The sequence below is a fragment of the Psammomys obesus genome, unplaced genomic scaffold, assembly GCF_907164565.1.
Source record: "Psammomys obesus unplaced genomic scaffold, mPsaObe1.curated_primary_1811, whole genome shotgun sequence".
Taxonomy (NCBI): Eukaryota; Metazoa; Chordata; class Mammalia; order Rodentia; family Muridae; genus Psammomys; species Psammomys obesus.
Genome location: NW_026596085.1, coordinates 6,470,631 through 6,493,599, shown reverse-complemented (window position 1 = coordinate 6,493,599; position 22,969 = coordinate 6,470,631). Strand labels below are relative to the sequence as shown.

Sequence of the window (22,969 nt, the reverse complement as noted above, 5' to 3'; positions counted from 1 at the left end):
TTACTTCATAGAAGGTGAGTTCGTAGGACTTTGAAACTTTTCATGAAGGCTCTGAGCACATCAGGGAAAATCATGGCCTCCATTCTTAGAGCACAGAACACCCACAGGGTTTTCATAAGGCAGGAATAAGAGAACTCCAAATAGTTGTGGGAGAGTTCTAAAAAGAATCTTTTGATGAATAAAAAAAACCCCATGGACCATGCCCTAGGCTAGGGCTTTGAGCAAAAATACCATGACAAGCGCTGGTTTTTCAAGTCTTAATGGAGAGTTCTCCTGAACCAGGAGACCCTGCTGGCCCTCCCAAACAATGACAGAGGGCAGTACCTGACTATATATAGGATAACAAAAAATAAAGGCCAGAGGCCCTTGTCATGTAATCCAGTATAGTAATTGAAATAAAAGAATTTCCAAGTTCTAGTTCGTTGATTAGTCTGCTGGTCTGACCTACCAAATCACAAAAGACCAAAGTCAGCCTTTCAAGGATCAAGGATACAGTAGTTGATGGAGAGACACAGGTGCTTCTGGCTGAATGACTGCAAGTGGAGAGCGCATTCCTTCTTTAAGTCAGGGAAGGTACTTACACGTGCCCAAGCTCGTGGGCGATGGTGAAGGCGGCACTCAGCCCGTTCTCTTCACTAATGGAGCAGCTCCGCAAAGGATCGCACAGGGTGCCTAACTCCGCTAAGCCTAAAAAAAACCGCACACACGTAAGTCATCAAAATGGGAAGTGCCACCAAAATCAGAATGTGAAACTGAATGTAAAGCACTCACTGGTGGTGGAATTACGACTTGAAAATAAATGCAGAATTGTCTATTAATAGTGAACAAATATTTAAAGCTGAAAGATAAAAGAACAGACTGAACAGTTTGCATTGAAAAAAAATTTTTTTCTGTAAACTTTTGGACTCTCTCATGCAAGAAGATAATAAAAATAACAGGGCGAGTAAGTGATCTTCTGCTAACACATAGAATACGGGAGCACAGAACTGTCTGGCGTGGGTGATACGCAAGGCAGAGAGTTCCAGTCGGTAGGCAGCCGCCAGGGTGCAACCTTAACTTTTAAAGTTTGGAGTTTACAGATACTCAAATAGCACAGGTAAAGTGTAAGTGGTGTTTGCCTATGACAGATGCCAGCTAAGACAAGTCATAGCTGGCATGGAAGGGTTGCTGCAAGTGCTCAGGAGTCCCCAGCTTTCGGGGCAGCAGCGCGTGGCACTGTGTCACAGAATCTTCTCTCTCCCATACAAAGAGCGGCATGCAAACACACACATGCTGCGGAAAGAACTAATGACCACGCGGTGGCCGGTCCCACTAACACATATACAACCCAGTCCCTGCACCGAGGCTCCGGGATCATTGTGGAAAAGGGATTGGAGAGATTGTTAGGAGCTAGGGAAAAAAAAAAAAAAAGGAATTTTTCATTGAGAATGTTGCCTCCTAGAACTGTCAGGGGGGGCTTTACCCATGTAGTCTCATCAGCACACACAGCTGTGTGAACAAGGCGTGAGCTGTGACTTGTGAACATGCTCATGTGGAAGGAGGAGAGTTCACAGGGCCTCAGCCAATTATTAAAGTTTATACAGAGCAACAGTGAAAACACCACTAAGCTGAGTGAGTCAGACGGGTAGAGTGATAAGATGAAGGCATGATCTGCAGAGTCAAAGACGTAAAGAGATTTGATAGAGGGCGTGGGTCCTAAGGAAAAGAGGGGAATTGCTCAGGGGTTTGCAAATGGAAAAGATGCAAGAAAGCTGCACATACCCTATGGACTAGAGACTTAAACACAAGATAACTACATTTTAAATATTTATTGTAAGACATGGCAATATGTTTAAACCTTGAGGTACAGATGTATTTAAGACATGGAAATGCTAAGTATAAGGGGTTTATAAATTCAATAAATGTATGTTGTCACACATGTCCTAAACCAGAGCTCAGAGCTGTCAGATATTTGCAAGACTTGAAAACCACAAAGGGTTTGATGTGACAGCAATCATTACCGCCTAAAAGCAATTACAGAAAACACATGCTAGAGCAGAAAGTACCATGTTACTTCCAGTTACTTCCTGTGGAAAAGGAACTACCAATGGCTGGTAGAACAATGGAAAAATATGTTCAAGCTCCTTAGAAACCAGCAAAATAAAACTTCATTCCTTTTAGGTTGGCAAAGACTGAGAAAACTAAAGATAACGTCTATTAACAAGAAAAAAAGCCAGGCGTGGTGGCTCATGCGATCCCAGCACTTGGGAGGCAGAGGCAGGTAGATCTCTGGTTCAAGGTCAGCCTGGTCTGCAGAGTGAGTTCCAGGGCTACACAGAGAAGCCCTGTCTTGGGGGAAGGGGGTGGGGAAGAACCAAAATGGATGCTTACATCTTCTACGGCCAAACATGTGAATGTGCCTGATGACTGAGGCATGTTTCTATCTTAATGGCAAAGAGTACAAGACATACATTGGTGAGACCACTTTAAAAGTAATTTTTATGTTATCTACACTAGCTGGACTACAGTACTTCAAGGTTCAAAGTTTTTCAAAATTGGGAATATTTGCATAAAATGCACGAAAGTCCAATCTTTAAAAGTCTTGAATATCTGAAACTTTTTGATGTCACACGGGCCCTTAAAAGGTAGCATTTCAAAATAGAAATGCTCAGTCTGCATCAGCATGGGCAATAACTCAGCGATTCAACAGGATAAAATTAACTAGTCCAACATTACTGACAGGACAGCAGTATTTAAGCGTGCATGAACTGTTACCCAGAAGTGAAGTGGCATAACCGCAGCTACAACGTTCATTAACAATAAGATAAAGCAAACACTCCCATGTTTAGAAAAGCATTTGTGAGTCACATTACTACTTTTCAAAAGTTGAAAAAAAATTGATGAAGCTACGATTCTTGGTGCTGGTTACCTCTTCAGGAAAGGCAAGGACATACAATGAGGACTGTCTGCTATCGGAGCAACCAAGTCCCAGCTGCAAGGTCTGGTGTCAAGTTCAGGGCTCTACACAACAGCCTTTAAGCTTACATACGGGCCACTGTGTATCATCTCTCACACACTCAGAGAAATACATTAAGTACCACCGCTGTGTGTAGTACTTGGTATTTGGTGACAACTAAATATTAGTTCTTGTTATTTTACAAAATTCAGAGGCAGAATCAAATAAGAAAAAAAACCATTTATTTACTAAGACAACACATAGAGATTATAAAAAAATGACAAAAGGGAAACTTGTAGTATAATTTCAAATAATTCACTAAATCATCAATGAGCTATCATTTAATCGATGAAAGAACTCACCTAATGTGTCGCATTTCTCTTTAGCTCCACAAATGTCTTCCCTTAAAATAAAAGATTGTGTTTTGAAACATTTTCAGAAAACACGGTTGCAGCGAGTCAACACAAAAATAAAGCTTTAACCAATCAACCAGCTTCTAACCACAATGTTCATGGCCTGCTCAGAGACTTTACCATTATCAATGCCTCACTGGTGTGCCTCAGTGGGCAACAGATGCTCAGTGAGGCCACCCTGTGAAGATGAGGTTGCTCAGCCTCACATTTTGCCCCCTTCTGATGACACCAGGTGTGTACGCTGTGGGCACTCTAGAACCTCAGGGCTTACTTTCTGCCTCTGCATCCTCTGGTTCTGTAGCCGCCCGTGGCCCGGACCACCACCCTGCCACATCCTCATTCTGTGTCTCCTCTCACTGCTTTTCCCGCCTATCTTAAATCCTTCACTGTGAGCATCCGCACTTGATGCTGGCAACGGTGCTGGCCAGAACCACAGACTAGGACGGACGGCTTGTAAAAATTAAGACAACCCTGCTTTCACTTCATAGAGTGATATAATAGATTTTTTTTTTTTATTTCAAGGTTCTGGAAGGCTCATCTTTTCTTAGGATTGACCTCAAAGTGAAGGATTTCATCAGTAAAGCATCGAACCAAACAACAAATGCTAACACCCCGTACTGTATTGTTGAAACAACATGTGAATTAATTAGCACTGAATGACGGCATTTATAACAGTGGAAGATGTTCCTAGCAGGAGAGCCTGATAATTATGGCAATCCCAAAAGCAGTGACACACACACACACAGAGATAATAAAAGATGACAGATAGAAACAGAGGAAAGAAGGAATGAGTAAAACTGCCCCGCAGTTCTACATATGTCAATTCGCAAGTATTACTTCTAATGTCTCTAATATGATAGGGATTGTACTTTATTTAGATCATAGCATTACTCATACTGCTGATTTCCCAAGGAATTTCCCACAATTCCCATCAGAGAAGAGTCAAATGTTTTCATTCCAACAGAGTTCTCATGAATCGCTCTCATGTTTTAGTGACAAAGAACCAGTGTAAGCAAAATATATCAGTTCTCATGCAAGAAAGCGTTGAGAGCCCCCTCCACGAGACGGTCTCAAAAGCCATACCTAGTGATGAGAACAGCAGTATCGTGGTGGGAAGGGTGAGCATCATCCAGAACATTCTGAGTCTGTTGCCACAAGCAAAAGTTGCGTAATGTGGTTGCTGCATTAAAACTGATGACTGGTCCTTCCTGGACAAGTAATGGACAGCTCAGTACTATGGCAAACATCTCAGGCCTGTTTTCTTCCCAACTTTGTTAGGATTCACGGCTTATCAAAATGCAGTTTTTTAAGAGTAACATCAGCTTCACTCTTAGTTTTAATTAGATTCATAGTAGCATTATCATAAAAACTGATTCAGGATAAAAAAAAGTAACTGTAAAAAATTAATGTATTTTAAATTCTTCAACATCATGATTATAAATGTAAATGAGTGGATATTTTCATTTTGGATTTTGTAACTGTTGATTCATTGGTTATTTATTTCTCTCCCTATAAAACACTTTTGTCATTCCATTTTATTTCTACCACACAGAGTATTTTTGAGACAGGGTCTAACTGTGTGGAGCTGGGGGGTCCTGTAGACCAGGCTAGCCTTGAACTCACAGAAATCTGCATGCCTCTGCATTTCAGATGCTAGGATTGAAAGCAGACATCACCACACCCAGTTCAAATTATATTCAAAAGATCTGATTTCTAGTAAGACCTCTGTGATCTCAGCTAGTCTCCCCAAAAGCCAACTATAACCCACAGCCTTCACTGTATGCTGCTCCTTACCTGCTCACTGTGAATTACAACTAACTTCACGATCACTATATTTATAAGGTTCCCAATGCTTGAGTCCTTGTAGATTGCCGCGACCTGCAAGTGGACACCAAGAGATTAGATGCTGAGGATGAAAGTTTCCTTTCCACAGCAATGTAGAACAAGCCTAGAGGATCCATTCTCCAGCGCGCACAAACAACAGAGTCTCTCAGGGAGCCTTTATCCAAGCCTGGGCTCTGTCACATCCCTTAGACCTCATCCAAGGTGATTAGTTTATATCAGAATCTCTTGGGTTGAGACATGTACCAGCATCCTTAAAATTTCACAGGGATTAAGTAATGCTAACGTGAAGCTAAGATTGAGAACTCGTGTGTGTGAGGCTACAGTGTTCTCCATTCCCAACTTCACAGTCTCTTCCTACACCATCAAAGAGGCTGCAGAAAAGCTTTACCCAACCAATGCCTCTGCCCCTTTAACTGATCAACCTAGGAGGCCTTTGCAACAGAACCCATTTCTGATGTCTAGGACACCTGCACAGGGGACCACGTCACCTGCAGCATCTCGGGTCACTATTTGGGCACAGTCACCTCTTCTTTCCAGGGGCCATGTTCCATGGCCCACATTAGGAAATGATACACGATGCCAGGTGAGCCGGCCACATCACACTGTCCACAGAGCCACGTGGAAGCATTGCCCACTTCTGTAATATTATATCTTAACACGCCATGTACTGGTGTTTTCTTGAACTAAGCTAGATGTATTTTTATTTCTTAATAAATAGTGTTTGCCCCTGGCATCAACACTTCTTACCTCACAAGTTTCAAAAAGTAATAAATATCATTTCATAAATCGTAATAAATGAGTTAAGAAAAAAAACGTTATAAGCTATATTGTTCATATCCTTAGGAAAAATTCTAGGCAAAACATATTTGACACGAAATGTGAAACATATTACTATCTCCTAGTCATTTACAAACATTTTGAAAATGACCTCTACAGTGCACTATGACAGAAATTCATATATGGCTCAGGTAGAGGCTATCTTATGTACAAAGTTTTTAATAAAATTCCGACCCCTACAAAGCAATTTATTTTAAAAGGATGTTATTCTTTATTGTTCAGGAAGATCTTTTTATTTTTATATTGAAAATGGTGTCATTTCCCATATATAAAGTGAACATGTCCAAAGAATTAAGGCTCTACAAAACACCGAGTTACAACAAGGAAAAAGCGCCATGCATGAAGTGTGCATGTCTATTATATGTGTTTACTACAGGGGGAAAAAAAAACGACACAAAGAATTAAAATCAAAGTTATAAAGTTAACGTAAGTGAACATCTTTACTTGGTAAGTACCTCCAATAATGTTAACTATGCTTCAACAGAGCAGGCTAATGTCCTGACCATCTATTGATGTTTTTTCGTTGCTGTTATTAGGTCTGTGGGAGTGATGTACACAGATGATGTGAGGGAGAGACCTGAAACACAGGGAGGGTTGGGTTCTCTAGCGTCTAGTGGACATTTAAGGCTTGTGAAAAGCAATATGTCATCTAATAGCAAGAAAACAGAAAACATACTGAGGAAAACCACTCTAGCTGCCATCAATTTGGGTTATTTAACAATGCATGTGCAAATATCATCTTAGCCTGATGCTGTCAGCTCGAGAGTAAAGGGCATAGGACAGCAACCAGCAGACTATATCTGCCTGTTCACACACCTATTCCCTTCAGTGTATTAGACGACCATTGTGCTCTGCCTTAGTAACATCAACCCCAAAGCTTGCTTGAGTTATTTTCACAACACAATACTGGACTCTAACAAATGAATTAGATGACACTTGTTATTTATCATTAAACTATTGAAAAAACCAACAAAAATTAGTTGCTCAGGATGGGTAAGATTCAACAAGCTTCTTTCACATTTTGTATATATAACCTATTTAATTTAACTTAGTTATTTTCCCAGCTAAAGGTAGAACTCAACACTAAAACTTCTTATCACATTGAGCATTTCTTTAATAACTTAGATATTTCAAGACATATCACATTTTTTGTCTTCCTCCTAAATTGCTATAATCAGAACATTATTAATAACCTGTGCTTGAAAATGTAGTTGCTGGCTTCTAATAAATTAGATATACAGAGAGACTACTGACTTTTGAAAGTTGATTTTGCACCCTGCTACTTTGCTGAAACTGTTTCTAGAAATTTTAAGGTGGTTTTTGGGGATCTCTTATATGAAATATAATATCATCTCCAAATAAAAATAATTTAATTTCATTTTTATGTTTATCCATTTAAGTTTCTTCTTTTGTTATATTGTGCCAAGCTGTGCTTCCAGAACTGTATTGAAAAGGACCAATAGTAAGGTGTAGGGAGGGATCTCATGAACAAAACTGCATTTGTCAAGGAATTAAGGCCAACAGTCTACAACTGGGATCTCATCGACTAAAAGTTTTCTGTACAGCTAAAGAAACAAACAATCATGATGAAGAAGCCCACAGAATGGGAGAGACTCTTCACCAACTATACATGAGGCAAAAGATTCATATCCAGAATATACAACCCCCCCCCCAAAAGAGTCAAGGGAGAAAATGACCCAATTAATTTAGACCTCAATAACGGTCCTGGGGTCTAAACACTGAGTTCTCAATAGAAAAAAGAAAAAAAATAGCTACAAAATATCTCAAAAACTGTTGATTGTCCTTATCAATTGGAGAAATAAAAATTATAATAACTTTGAGATTTCATCAAAGAATCCTCTGTTTATCTCAAATACAGACCATAGCAGAAAACCACAACTGGACACAACGCCCCAGAAATCAACAGATGGTGGGTAGCGGAGCCCCAGTGGATAACTCTACATCACAGCTCCTGCACTAATTACTTCAGAGAACAAAGCAGAGGAAGGTCAGAAAAGCTGGAAGAGCCTGAATACTGAAAAGTCTGCTGTGAAACAGTCTCTCCTAGAAATGGCAATATAAACAAAGCCAGAACAATATCAGTCTCAACGGACATGCTAAGATGAAAGTGGAGAGTTTTTGTGGGGTCCCACTCCTAGATTAAGAGCTGCAGGCAATTATTGATTACCGCAAGAAACAGAATCAGCCTCTCCCAGGCATGAGCCCATTATAGGCTGGCCAGTGCAAAATAGTCAGCCTTGAAACGATATACACACAAACAACACAAATGGACTCAGAAGGTGCACACACATAAATATAAGTATTTTTATATTAACTATGTTACTTTTATTTTATTACATTTGTATTTTATATCATATTATATATTAAATATAAAAATATGTAAATATAATCAAATAAAAAGATGCTATACACTTGAGAGACTGGAGCACAGGAAGAATTAAAAGGAGAGAAGTTGGGAGGGGTTGGAAAGAGGACAGAAGGGGGAAGTAATGTAACTCTATTTTAATTAGAAACATTTTAAAAATTAAAATAACCTAGAACAACCCCTGCACAGAAGGAGCCCATGGCAGCTCAGTCTTCAAGTGGATTCCCTAGTAAGAGGAACAGGGACTATCTCTGGCATGAACTCAGTGGCTGGCTCTTTGATCACCTTCCCCTGAGGGGGATGCAGCCTTGCCAGGCCACAGAGGAAGACAATGAAGAGAGTCCTGATGAGACCTGATAGACTAGGGTCAGATGGAATAGGAGGAGGACTGGGGAAGGGGCATGAAAGGTGAAGAGGGAGGGAGAGTGGGATTGGGAGGGGATGAGGGAAGGGGCTACAACTGGGATACAAAGCAAATAAATTGTAATTTATAACTAAAAAATTTTAAAAAAGAAGAAACTATGTATGGCTCCTCTTCAGATGGAGACATCTGCTGGATAGAGTGGAAACAGCTCTTTTCTTACATCTTTAGAGCTATTTTGTAAATGGACTTCACAGAGATAAAACACATTGACTAGATTCTGCAGTGGGACCAACTCTTCCACTGTGCCAAGGGTTCAAGCTTTTAAAAAATGTGAGACATTAAATGCTGTGACTAAGAGAGCTTTAGGTTAAATCCAGAGTGTCTGTCGCCCTTTTCCTACATTTCTTTCCAGTTGTAACATTGTTTACAGCCTCTTTAACCAACAACCAAATAGGCATTGGGACATCAAAATGCGCCAACACTCCTATATCTGCACATCAAACCCAGGTGAGCAGAATAAGGACATGCTGCTGGGATTCCTGGTACATTCCTTCACCTCCTCTAGTCACTGTTTCTGAGGTTTCTGAAGTTCTACCGCAGTGGTCTATCATCTAACACTACTGCTGTTACAAAACCTAGTTTTTTCCTTCTGTATCTCCTGTTAGCCAACTTTCCTCACAAATGTCTTTTTCTTGTCACTAACTTTATCCAGTGTGCCACAGAATCGATTCATGATCGTATATGTTAACTGGCATCCTCCATACCATAATTCTCATTAGAACACCTGTAGGACATATCCACATACAGATAAATACACAGCTAAATAACTATTTTGGATTCAGGAGTAAAAAAAAAAAACAAAAAAAAAAAACAAAAAAAAAAACGTATCATCAGTATAACTTATAACCTGTGTCATTTGTTTAAAAAGCTTAAATACATGAATGAGTCCGTAACACAGTTTCAGAAATTTGTTTCATTTAATCTATTTTTATCATATGTACTACATTCGCAAAAATTAGTTCTATTTTAGCTACCTAACGTCACTGAGCGTCCACTTTGTAGACTATAACCTGATATCATTGCAAGAACTTTAGACAACTGTCATAGGTAAGGAAAATGAGAGGATCCTGGAGCTTCAAACCGTTGTATCTTTAACTGGGGAATTCCACCTAAGGAAACTGGCAAGGTCACAAACTGTCTCAGCCAAGTCTTTGCAACAGCACAGATCTCATGAGAGCAGAGGCACTTCCATACATAAAGCACGTCCCTAATAACGGCCGAACCTGCACAGACAAGCGACTGGCTACACTCTGTCACCTAAACCCAGTAAACTGGAGCATGAGTTGGGGTGATTTTTGTGAATTCTCCTGAACAACAAGCCTAACTTCAGGGGTGCTCAGGGATTGGTGACATGGGTGAGCTGAGGCATGCAGAGAGTTAACATGTCTCTTCATGGATACCAGAACCAACCACCACTGTTCAGCCGAGAGCCTAACACAGCTCCGTTCATAATGTGGGTGTCACCTAAGAGATGGTGTGTCTAACTTCCAACTGAGGGACTCTACGTGGTGGGAGTCAGGAACGCACCCTCCACTCTCCTTGAGAGCCAACGGAGGTTTTAACATTCAGATCCAGGGATCCACTCCACAAGGCTGTTCTCTGTCACTAGAGGGCAGAAGCCATTCACTTGAACAGGGCGAGCATTCCTTGTGAGCGGTTGGGGAAGATTCTCAAATAGGAAAGTTGCCAAAGTAACAGATGAAACTCTGGTTTGAACGGGAACATAACTTATGTCTAGATTTCGGAAAAAACATTTTTTTTAAATTATACGTGAAAAACATTAAATGCAACATTTTAGATGATGTAAAAATCCTGTTAATCCGTTGGGACTGACGGGACAGCTCAGCACTTAAGAATTCTCGCTGTCCTCCTAGAGGACACATGCTCAGTCTCCATGTCAGGTAGATTGCGACTACTGCAGGGGATCCCCCTCTTCTGGCCTATGAGGGTACCCGCACACAAACAGCACACACACATACACACACCTAAAAGAATAAACAATAAATTGGATGTTTAAGGAGAGCCCTGTCCCGGTACTCACGATTGACATCAGTGTGAGCACATAGTGCTGCAGATTCTGGCCGTGATGGTGCAGCATCTTAGCATCGGCCGTAACCATGACCTCCACGTATCTGGGGTAGGAGAGGAAGCGCTTGTGCCTGGAATGTAACCGACTCCCTTCACCGTCCAATCTGAATGCCACCGCCACTTCCCTCTTCACGCTAACATCTCCGGTCATGCTGCTGAAGTTGCGAGGGGGCAGAGCGGTTTTCTTCGTTTGGTTTTCTGGAGAGGAGGATGAAGTAACTCAAGGTGAAGACGTGAAACTGGGCGTGATTAATACAGACCACAAAACGGAGCAGCCACAACACTGACTGCGACATCATGTCTCCGGAGCAGCACGAGCAACACTGACTCCAAAGCTTTATTTCAACAGGTCTGGCTACTCAAAAATGTTTATTCACCAATGAGCAGAAAGAAGGTATCAAGAAATTCCTGTTTTCTCAGCTAGGCACACTAGGTTCTTAACTCACTACTAGTATTTAATCTCATCACACAGAAGTTACATTTGTCTAGTGACATTTCATAGAGTATAGGAGAAAAACAAACTTTGACTGCCCAACACATGAAAGCAGCATTAACCTCCCTCCTCCTAAAAAAAAAAATATCATGTCCCAAAAGGCAGCAATTCAAACCAGAAAATCAACTGTTGATATAAAATGTATGACTGTGACATATAACAAAACTGATGATTTTTCATTGTTTGCTTATATAGAAAATTATTAAACACTGTAACTATAGGAACTGCTTTTAGGTACCATGTAAGAAACAGCATTTAAATATTTGATTGTTTGTGCTTATGCAAAAAGTTCATGAATAGCATGGCTGTGTGTGCTATTTCTTTTCTCCTTCATAGTCTCTCTGTCTTCTCCTTTCTACTTTCATGTTCTGTTAATTTTCCTGAAATCGATGGGTGGTTTTATTTTCAACAGAAAAGTAGACCAAAGGAGTCAGGTAAAAAGAAGTTATAACACCCGGGTCATAAGCCAGATAACCAACAATGGAGATTTTTGTGTGCTACAGTCACTAAAATGATTCACTTCATTTAAATATGAATGGAGTCCTGTGAAAGCAGCAGGCAATCAAAGCCATTAGGCCTGGCTTCATGTCTTTTGCTTTACTGTGTCCTTATGTCTGTAAACTGTTCCCTGTTATCCTGTAGGATTTCTCATCCACCGATTATCAGTGAACAACTGTTGCCCTGGAGAAGATCCCAGATAACCTGATCCATATAATCTCTGCCTATCAGGAAAGACGGAAGCTTTGTGTTTAATATGTGGAAGCTTTGTGTTTAATATGTTTGTTCATTTGTTTCCAGGTTATTGGAAACAAACTCACTGAGCATTTATACACGTCACGAATGTTTAGGAATTGAGGCAGTGCGCACAACACCCCATTAAGCTTACATGCCAGAGAAGGGGACTGAAGCACAAACTTAAAAGATAAAATTTTAGGTCCTTTAAATGCTTCGATAATAACACAACCAAACAACAAATTAGTTTATGCCGCCCACCAGGCTCGCTGGCACTTAGAAGTTGGTAATACTGAGCAGGGGCATAACTTCTTTGAAAAGCCACCAGTTAGATGTGCAGCCATCCCAGGAACTGCGATTCATAACTCAGCAACATTCACCAAGTCACGGGAGGTCTTCCCAGCAGGCACAGAGATGAAGGGAATAGACGAGGAGCCCCAGAAATGCACCTCTCTTCTATTACCGAGCAGTTGTCAGCAAGGTGCTCAAGACCACTCAAGTACAAAATGAACTAAAACTCAATTAAAGAGCCAAAAGAAATGGAGGAACTATGAAACCCTTAGAAGGAAACATGGGGACATTTTTCATGACTTCATTGAAGTCACAAAAATGTGACTTCATTGGGTCATTGAATGTGACACTAGAAGCCAAAGGAAGAATGACAAAGCTGGAGAATTATAGGACACATCACACAGAAACCTTCAAAAGGAAGTAGTGAAGCTCACTTCTCACCTCACAAGAGAGAAGGTCCAACAGCCACACCTAAACAAAAAGGCGCAGTGCTTTTTTTTGTGATCCTCAGTACGGATACTGATATGTAGCAATGCATTTCGAGACCTGGCTCCAGAGTGAGTGTTTTCGGCCACAAATGGATGCTGTGAGGCAATGAGGTGTAAAGGGGAAACGGAAGAACACCATAATTTGTCTGCCGTCACATATTTATTATCCAAACGTATCTCAGTTTACTTACTTATGAAATAATCATAAGGAAATGTACAATTATGGAACAATAACTGAACAATTTATTAAAATCTACAAATTCAAATTTCATTAACACATGGGAGGAATGAATCTCGCCGGTACAGCAAGTGAAAGAAGTGAGAAAAGTTAAACATAGCATACTTCTATGTAGGTAAAAATTAAAATTACATATAGGTACAATAATGCTACCTTTGAAAGTCTCTACCCTGCAGGGTATCAAAGCAGAGGCTGAGACCCATAGCCAAACTTTGGGTAGAGTACAAGGAATCTTATGAAAGAAGGGAGAGATAGAAAGACCTGGAGGAGACAGGAGTTCCATAAGGAGAACAAAAAAACAAACAAACAACAACAACAACAAAAAAAACTGGGCACAGGGGTCTTTTCTGAGACTGATACTACAATCAAGGACCATTCATAGATATAACCTAGAACCCCTGTGCAGATGTAGCCCATGGCAGCTCAGTGTCCAAGTCGGTTCCCTAGTAAGGGGAACAGGGCTACATGTCTCTAACATGAACTCAGTGGCTGGCTCTTTGATCACCGCCCCCCGAGGGGGGCAGCCTTACCAGACCACAGAGGAAGACAATGCAGCCATTCCTGATGAGACCTAATAGGCTAGGGTCAGAAGGAAAGGGAGGAGGACCTCCCCTATCAGTGGACTGGGGGAGGGGCATAAGTAGAGAAGAGGGAAAAAGGGTGGGATTGGGAAGGGAAGTGGGAGGGAGCTATAGTTGGGATACAAAGTGAATAAACTTTGTATTTTTAATTAATAAAAATAAATTAATTAATTTTTTTAAAAGTCAAGGAGATCAGAAATTGGAAACAAATATTATTTCTTCAGATGCTGCAAGGAAGAGAGCAGAGTGATGGGGAGAGAAGTGCAGTTACCTTCAAGCCCTCTGTGTTGTGCTGTCGCAAACACTCACAAATACGTAGAACATAATTAAATATCCCACTGTATCAATATGATAGCTGGCATGACTATCATATTCTATAGTTCTGGTAACATTAGCTAAAGCAGTAAGATGATGAAATTAAACACACAGAATGAATATTAAGTAAATAGTTTTCCTACTTTTTTAGAGTTAACACATAAAAACTTCTTCAACTAAAATTCCCCAAAGGCTCAATTTAAAACTCTATAATTGCCCATCCTGAACACAAAAATAAGTAAATAATAGAAGGGAAATAGTCAGAAAGAATGAACTGAGCTTTGGCATGGAAAGATGCCTTTGAAATAGTTAAAAGTAAGAACTTTGGTGGCATTTAAATTTTGATCCCATTATTTGGAAATGCTATTGCCAAAATACACAAATACATTATTAGTGAACTGTTTATAATGGGCCCAAACTATGGACACAACTTTAACACCAATTTCTACCAGCATACGAGGCTGGTAGAAAATTGATTAAATAAGTACTTTAATATCTCAGTGTCTTTCAAATGATGGCAAGTTTATGTTATTATTATAATTTTAAGAGGTAAATGGTATCTACTAATATGACATCTATTAATATTTCACAAGCTAAAACCTACATTCCATTGCCTTTTCTTAGTATTTATCCCCAAGCATTGTGACTAATGATGATGGGGACCTCTAAAAATACCTTACATAAATAGCCATTACTCAAAGCACACTTGCCACCCAGAATAGTGACACATGACTGTAATACCAGCACTTGGGTGAAAGGGCAGAAGTAGCAGGAGTTCAAGGCCATCCTCAGTTGCATACAAATTTGAGACTTGGGTTCTGTAAGACTCAATCCCGAGACGCCAAAGCACATTTGCCAATCTAATCGTATCACCTCCATGCAATGCTTTCCTTTCTATTTCTGTCCTCAAGTCATTGACCAAAACTGAGTCTTGTCTTTTATTAATAGCATATTATAACAGGAAACAAGCTTAGTCCAACACTAATCACAAGATCATCGCTGTTACACTAGCATATAAAATCTTTAACATTTTTTTGTCAGAAATAACAGCCCAGGGCACAGCGTTATAACGCAAAGAGAATATTTAAATGAATAGTTACAAAGGTCGTATATCTCTCAAAATTATCACTATACAATAATATGACGAGAAGCCCATACTTCTGCTTAAACGTCTGACTGCCTCTCCATGCTCAGAGTTTTCAGCTTCTGGTGTCTAGAGATGTCAGCAACAGCTTCCTACTAGCCATAACTCAGTTATCTCTGTATGCCTATCCCTGGGACGTCTGTCACACTCTTACCCTAGGTCCTAGCCTCCTTCTCTGTCACTTACTTTTCAAATGCTCCTTGCGTTACTATTGTTTTAACCTGCACACTACTTTATCTAGCTTCTGAAATTAATATACAACTGCTCTCTTTGAAAAACAGTCATGCTTCTAAATTCATTTAGCTTTTCTCGACCTCGGAACTTTTAGAACGAAGAATATAAAACTATATTTTAAAAGGCCTCCTAAATGGTCTAGCCATTTCACCCTGTCTGTACCTCCATTTATCTTCAAGTCCAATTCTAAAAACAAAAAACAAAAACTACTCCCTCGTTTCATTCTCATTCAAGATGACACCAAGTAGACCTTCGCTAGAATATCTCCCACAGGACAAATTCTAAGTCCTTCTCAATAGCTCACCACCAAGTACCATCACCTCACCAAACTGTGAATTCCCTACCAAGTGAGAACACTGCTGGGCAGCATGTTCTTCTAAGCCCATGGAGAGCAGGGGAAAGCTTAAGATGAAGAAGAGATAATAGAGGAGAAAGACAAAAGACAAAGGGGGCATTGAGACAGGGATAATCTGAGGAATAAGACAGACGAGTTTAGTGGGCTGCATCATCAGCATAAAAAAACATACTAATGCTCTACACAACTGCATCAGCTCAAAGACAGACCCACACTGCCTGAGACACTCCCAGTACCAACCCTAGGGCTGCTGTCTGCGCACAGCCTAATCTGTATTTGACCGAGAGAAAACTATTCCATAATTCTCCAAAACGCACAGCCATTAAGTGAAGGCATAAAACCCAACTGCCTTCAATCTAGTGTATCAACATTTGAAATCACCGTTCAATGCACCAAAGCTTCAAGAACCATTTCATATTTTCTCATGGTTTAAGCTGTATTCTGGATCAATTATAGCTCTGTATTTCCACGCTATTGAACTAATACTACCAATAACAACAATACAAATATTTACAGTGTTGAATATTTATCAAGTACTAGTCCAAGCCTCATATGTTTAATTAGTTAGTATTAGCAAGAACTCTCTATGAAATACTCACTGTCATTAGAATCACTTTATTAACTAGTGAAAATAGGAAGAGAAAGATTGAGTGTAGCAGCCATGGTAACATGGATAATAAAATAGAAATCTGGGGTATTATTTTTAAACTGAGGGTATTCCATAGCATAGAGGCACAAAAAGTTACAGGTCTCTAAGATTTCTCATTATGGAACATCTCAAGAACATACTTTAAGAACATAGATTATAGTTTGTTTATTTTTAAATGCTGAGTTCCGAAAAATTTTACAAAGTAATACATGGAACTCACCTACTGGCAATAAATGTACAGAAGATTGTGGCCTTTCCTCTGTGAGATAAAAGAATGATTACATCATCAGTCTTCCTTGCAGCCTTGGGCCAGTTACTATTACCGAACAATTTTTAAAACACACAAACATGTGACGCAGGTTGAGTGAAATGTTCATAGCCGGCAACTGAATGGCATAACAAAGAAATGAACTCATATTTACTTAAGACAGGCTTTCAAATGAATACAACATCGCATGACTCCGCTAAAGCCCATATGTGGCACCACACCAAATGAGGAGAATTTAGCTCCAACGTCACCATGGAAAATGTTGTTTCTTGGAAACTAAAAGAAGGAACTAGCTAGTCATGTCCATGAAAATATGAGTCTCATCTTCCTTGCACTACAGAAACATAGAGTTGAGCTAAGACCTAGACATCAAGGCTGGTAGATCTACTGAGGACAAAGATTTAAGACCAATCAACTACTGTCATTTTACACAGTGTCCCAAAAGAGGATCCCTAAGCACAGTTTCCTTAACTTAGTAAGTGATGCTAAGAATTTCCATTATGTGTAGATGTGGAATTTCATCAGGAACTATTAACTTCGGGCTAGAGTAAAGATTCAGCAGTTAAGAGTTTGCGTTGCTTTTGCAGAGGATCTGGGTTCTGTTCCCAGTACCTACCATCGTACAGCTCATCACCATTTGTAATTTCAGTTCCAAGGGACATGATGTCCCCCTCTGGAGCCTTCTAGCACCACAAACATATGTGGCACACACACAGATTTAGGTAAACACTTATATATAAATAAATGAATAAATTGTTTTAAATATTTCATTCCAGAGATCCAGGAATGTTCAATATAAAATATCAATCATTTTAATATATCACATAAGTGGGTTAAAGAGCATAAATCACATGATCTTCTCACTAGATGCAAAAATCACCTTTGAAAAATCCAACATGCATTTATAATTAAAATTTTAGAGAGAACATACCCCAACATAAATAAAGACTATATATCACAAGTCTATTGTAAGCATCATGCTAAATGGAGATAGCATAAAAACATTCCTACCAAAATAAGGAGCGAGACAAGCTGTTCCCATTCCTATTTAATATAGTGCTAGATGTATTAGCTATAGCAATAATAGAAGAAAATAAAAGGAACAAAGAGAGGGAGGGAAGAAGCCCAAGAATTCTTATTTGCAGGTCATAGTATCCTTAAGTATATCTTATGAATAGTTTATATTAAGTTATAGTTGACAAAAATTAGAATCTTTGCTTGCTTTTTATGAGTAATAAATCATAAGTTTAAATACATAGAGCCAAAGATTCAGATTTACTTCCCTAAGCATCGGCAACTAAATTACGTGTTTTGGAAGCAGGAAATAAAGCTATGAAATAAACTTTATGGTTGATTAGTGATCTAATATTCTCTAAAAGTATATATTTTTGTGCAGTGATGAATTGCATTCAGTGCCCTGAACAGACTAGACAAATTCTAGTACTGAGCCACATCCCAGCCCTCCTGTTCCATCATGAGGCAAACTTAACAAGTTGCCCAGGCTGGCCTTGAACCTACTCTGTAGCTTACCCAGTCTGGCCTTGAATCTCGAATTTTCCTGCATCAGACTATGGAGTAGCTGGGATTACAGGCGTGTGCTACTAATCCTGAATAGAACTTACAATTTTTTTGTGAATATATTTGTGTGTGTATAAACATATATGTTCCCAGTTCACAAATTTATTCTTTCATAAATCATATATATATTGTGAATATATATATATATATATTCACAAGTCTTTCAAGCCATTTGAACTTCTGTCTTTTACCTGCTGAGTAAATGTAACTGAGTAATGACTGTGTACATCAAAATGATGTCCTTTCGACATAACATTCTCCACGAGCCATCAGTTTGCTGAGTCGCAGCAGCCAGCCCTCATCTTCACTGCTCTTTTCTTGTGTAACAGAAGCCCATTAAAACCAAGTCTATTCATGGATGCAATACAAGGGGTCTAAAGAAAACATTACCAGTCTGTTAAGGAAACAAACTGGGGGTTCGACTTCCTGTCACCCTCTGCTTTATAGAGGATCTTTCTGTGTGCCTTGCTGTCTGACTGTCTGTCTGTCTGTATTTCCTTACCCCTAATAAAAGCCTTTCTCTATCAAGAAATAAATGAAGAGAGAAAAAGACAGAAAGAGGGCAAGAGGGAGGGGGAAGGAAAGAAAAGAAATCAAGAGTAAATAAAAGTATAATTGAAAAAAAAATCGATGATTTAAAAAAAATTGTTCATCTTCCACACAAAAAATTTTTCAATGAAATTCAGCATCTACTCATTATGGAAATTGTTAGTAAACTAAATACCTAACATAATAAATTAAATAAATTGTGAATTTAGGATGAATTATTTAGTCAATAAGGGGTGCCTAAGAAAAACCTAGAACAGATATTGTATGTATCAGAAGAGGTTAACATTGTTCCTAATTTGTGACTGGTAATGAGACAAGGATTTTCATTACAATTGTTCCTAGGGACTATTCTAGCAGTTTCAGCTAATGAAATAAGCAAAGAAAATGAAGGATTGAAAGATTAGAAAGTAATAAATAGAACTTCTTGGATATTTATAAGCCTAAAAGAATGAACAAATTATTAAGTGTTGCAAAGTTGCTGAATGTATAGGTCAATACAAAAAAATCTGCATTATTATATAAAGGTAGGAATATAGAAATATAATTATAAAACTATCTAGTATGCAGAAGGAGGACCCTGGGTAAGATGATCAATCCTCACTTAGAAAGACAAATGGGATGGACATTGGAAGTAGGAGAAAACAAGTAACAGGACAGGAGCCTACCGCAGAGGGCCTCTGAAAGACTCTACCTAGCAGTGTATCAAAGCAGACACTGAGACTCATAACCAAACTTTCAGCAGAGTGCAGGGAATCTTATGAAAGAAGAGAGAGATAGTACGACATGGAGAGGAAAGGAGCTCCACAAGGAGAGCAAAAGAATCAAAAAATCTGGGCACAGGGGTCTTTTCTGAGACTGATACTCCAACCAAGGACCATGCATGGAGATAACCTAGAACCGCTCCTCAGATATAGCCCATGGAAGCTCAGTCTCCAAGTTGGTTCCCTAGTAAGGAGAACAGGAACTGTCTCTGACATGAACTCTGTCACTGGCTCTTTGATCACCTTCCCCTGAGGGAGGAGCAGCCTTGCTAGGCCACAGAGGAGGACACTGCAGCAAATCCTGATGAGATCTGATAAGCTAGGGTCAGATAGAAGGGGAGGAGGACCTCCCCTATCAGTGGACTTGGAGAGCAGCATTGGAGGAGATGAGGGAGGGAAGGTGGGATAGGAATGAGGAATGAGGAATAGGAATGAGGAAGGGGGCTGCAGCTGGGATACAAAGTGGATAAAGTGTAATTAACATAAAAAAATTAATAAAAAAAAGAATTACATGTCTTAGAAAATATGTAGACTGTAAAAAATATAAAATAAGTATTGTTGTAAATAGCACATTCATTTAATAGCAGAAAGAAAAATAACAAAAATACAGAATATTATAGCAAGAAAAAAAATCTATAAAATATTTAGAAAATTAAAGAATAAATAAATAACAGAACATATTGATGGGCTAGTAGACATAGAATATAACAATATCACTTCACCAGGCCTGGAGAGATGCTCACTGATTGAGAGTGTATGCTGCTCCTGCAAAGGACACGAGTTCAGTTCCTAGCACACATATCCGGAGGCTTACAGCCACCCGTAACTCCAGCTCCAAGGGATCTGACTTCATCTTCTGGCCCCCATGGGCATCTGCACTCATGTATACAAATGCACGCACATGCGCGCATGCGCACGCACACACGCGCACACGCGCGCGCACACACACACACACACACACACACACACACACACACAGAACTGTTTGGGAAGGTTTAGGAAGCATGGCCTTATTGGAAAAGGTGTAGGACTGGGGCTGGGCTCTGAGGTTTCAAAAGCCCATGCCATTCCCAGTTAGTCCCCTCCCCCTCTGCCTCGTGCTTGTGAATCTGGATGAAGTAAGCTCCCAGCTGCTGCTCCAGTCCATGCCTGACTGCGTGCTGTCATGCTCCTCACCATGACAGACATAGACTCCCAATCAGCTGGTCAATATTGTAATGAAATGTCTCAATAAGGCTTCCACAAACAGTCCACTGATCTTGCTCTTTCTTACCTTATAGTACTGTATTACTCTACCATCTAGGGCCCTCTATTTCTTCTTAATTAATTACTTTCAGTGCTCTAAATGGTCCAAGCACTTTCTCAGCTCCAAAGTTCACCACACTTCCACTTTCACGTAAAATACTTTCTACCCTCCCTCTTCCCCAGACTAAGTGTTCAACTTCTGTATTTTAAGTACTGCATTATTGTGTCAAACAGACTTTCTATGACTAATACACCCTAGCTAGGTACATCTCCTAGTAGGCTTCAAGGCATATTCCACAGAAAAGTTATTTTGATACCAAAATTCCTCAGCTATTTACCCAGAAGTCACTTTATGCATAACTGTTATGGCAAGAATATGAAAAACGAAATACAATATGCCATTTTGTTTCACAGAATAGATAACATAAAATGTAGGGCTGAGAGGTGAGGTGACAAAGGCATACTACAAGCTCAGAAAGAATTCAAGACAGTTGTATTTTCCCTTCCAGTGTCTTCTGTAACGCTGGATTTGTGTGTAGGTATTGTTGAAATTTGTTTTTGTCATTGAATATCTTGTTTTCTCCGTCTATGAGGACTGAGAGTTTTGCAGGGTATAGTAGCCTGGGTTGACATCTGTGTTCTCTTAGGGTCTGCATGATATCTGTCCAGGCCCTTCTGGCTTTCATAGTTTCTGTTGAAAAGTCAGGTGTGATTCTAATGGGTTTGCCATTATATGTTACTTGGCCTTTTTCCCTTGCAGCTTTTAGTATTTTTTCTTTGTTCTGTATACTTCCTGTTTTGATTATTATGTGGCGGGAGGATTTTCTTTTCTGGTCAAATTTGTTGGGTGTTCTGTAGGCCTCATGTATCCTTATTGGCTTCTCCTTTAACTTGGGGAAATTTTCTTCAATGATTTTGTTGAAAATATTTTCTGGGCCTTGGAGAAGGGAGTCTTCTTTTTCCTCTATTCCTATTATTCTCAAATTTTGTCTTTTCATATTGTCTTGGATTTCTTGGACGGTCTGTGTCAGGAATTTTTTGGATTTCACATTTTCTTTGACAGATACATCGATTTACCCTAGAACTCATTGGTACAGGAGAAAACTTCCTGAACAGAACACCAACAGCACAGGCTCTAAGAGCAACAATCAATAAATGGGACCTCATGAAATTGAAAAGCTTCTGTAAAGCAAAGGACACCGTCATCAAAACAAAGCGACTGCCTACAGATTGGGAAAGAATCATCACCAACCCTCTATCTGACAGAGGACTCATATCCAATATATATAAAGAACTAAACAAGCTGAAAAGCAACAAACCAAGTAATCCACTTAAAAAATGGGGAACAGAGCTAAAGAGAGAATTCTCTGCAGAGGAATATCGAATGGCAGAGAAGCACTTAAAGAAATGCTCAACCTCATTAGCCATTAGGGAAATGCAAATCAAAACAACCCTGAGATTTCACCTTACACCCATCAGAATGGCCAAGATGAAAATCTCAAGGGACAACACATGCTGGAGAGGTTGTGGAGAAAGGGGAACCCTTTTCCACTGCTGGTGGGAATGTAAACTGGTACAACCACTCTGGAAATCAATCTGGCGCTTTCTCAGACAACTAGGAATAGCGCTTCCTCAAGATCCAGCCATACCACTCCTAGGCATATACCCAAAAGAGGCGCAAGTACACAACAAGGACATTTGTTCAACCATGTTTGTAGCAGCTTTATTTGTAATAGCCAGAAGCTGGAAACAACCCAGATGCCCCTCAACTGAAGAATGGATGCAGAAACTGTGGTACATCTATACAATGGAGTATTACTCAGCAATGAAAAATAAGGAAATCATGAAATTTGCAGGTAAATGGTGGGACCTGGAAAGGATCATCCTGAGTGAGTTGACCCAGAAGCAAAAAGACACTCACGGTATATACTCACTCATATAAACATACAATATAGAATAAACCCACTAAAAGCTGTACATCTAAACAAACTAAGCAAAAGAGAGGACCCTAACTAAAATGTTCAATCCCCATCCTGAAAGGCAAAGAGGATGTACATCAGAAGAAAACGAAAATAGGAAACAACCTCGGAACCCGCTACAGAGGGCCCCTGAAAGCCAGA

General features: G+C 39.6%; 1 protein-coding gene across 1 annotated transcript in view; it reads right to left on the bottom strand.

The window, feature by feature from the left end:
- Nucleotides 1-22,969, bottom strand: part of Adamts20 (ADAM metallopeptidase with thrombospondin type 1 motif 20) — a 119,153-nt gene that overhangs the window by 78,135 nt on the left and 18,049 nt on the right. Inside the window, exons 4-8 of the mRNA XM_055627018.1 lie at nucleotides 10,882-11,126; nucleotides 5,143-5,226; nucleotides 4,432-4,556; nucleotides 3,298-3,338; nucleotides 582-687 (exon numbers count right to left, since the gene is read on the bottom strand). Of these exons, the coding sequence (XP_055482993.1) occupies nucleotides 582-687; nucleotides 3,298-3,338; nucleotides 4,432-4,556; nucleotides 5,143-5,226; nucleotides 10,882-11,126 (601 nt within the window). The remainder of the gene's footprint in view (nucleotides 1-581; nucleotides 688-3,297; nucleotides 3,339-4,431; nucleotides 4,557-5,142; nucleotides 5,227-10,881; nucleotides 11,127-22,969) is intronic.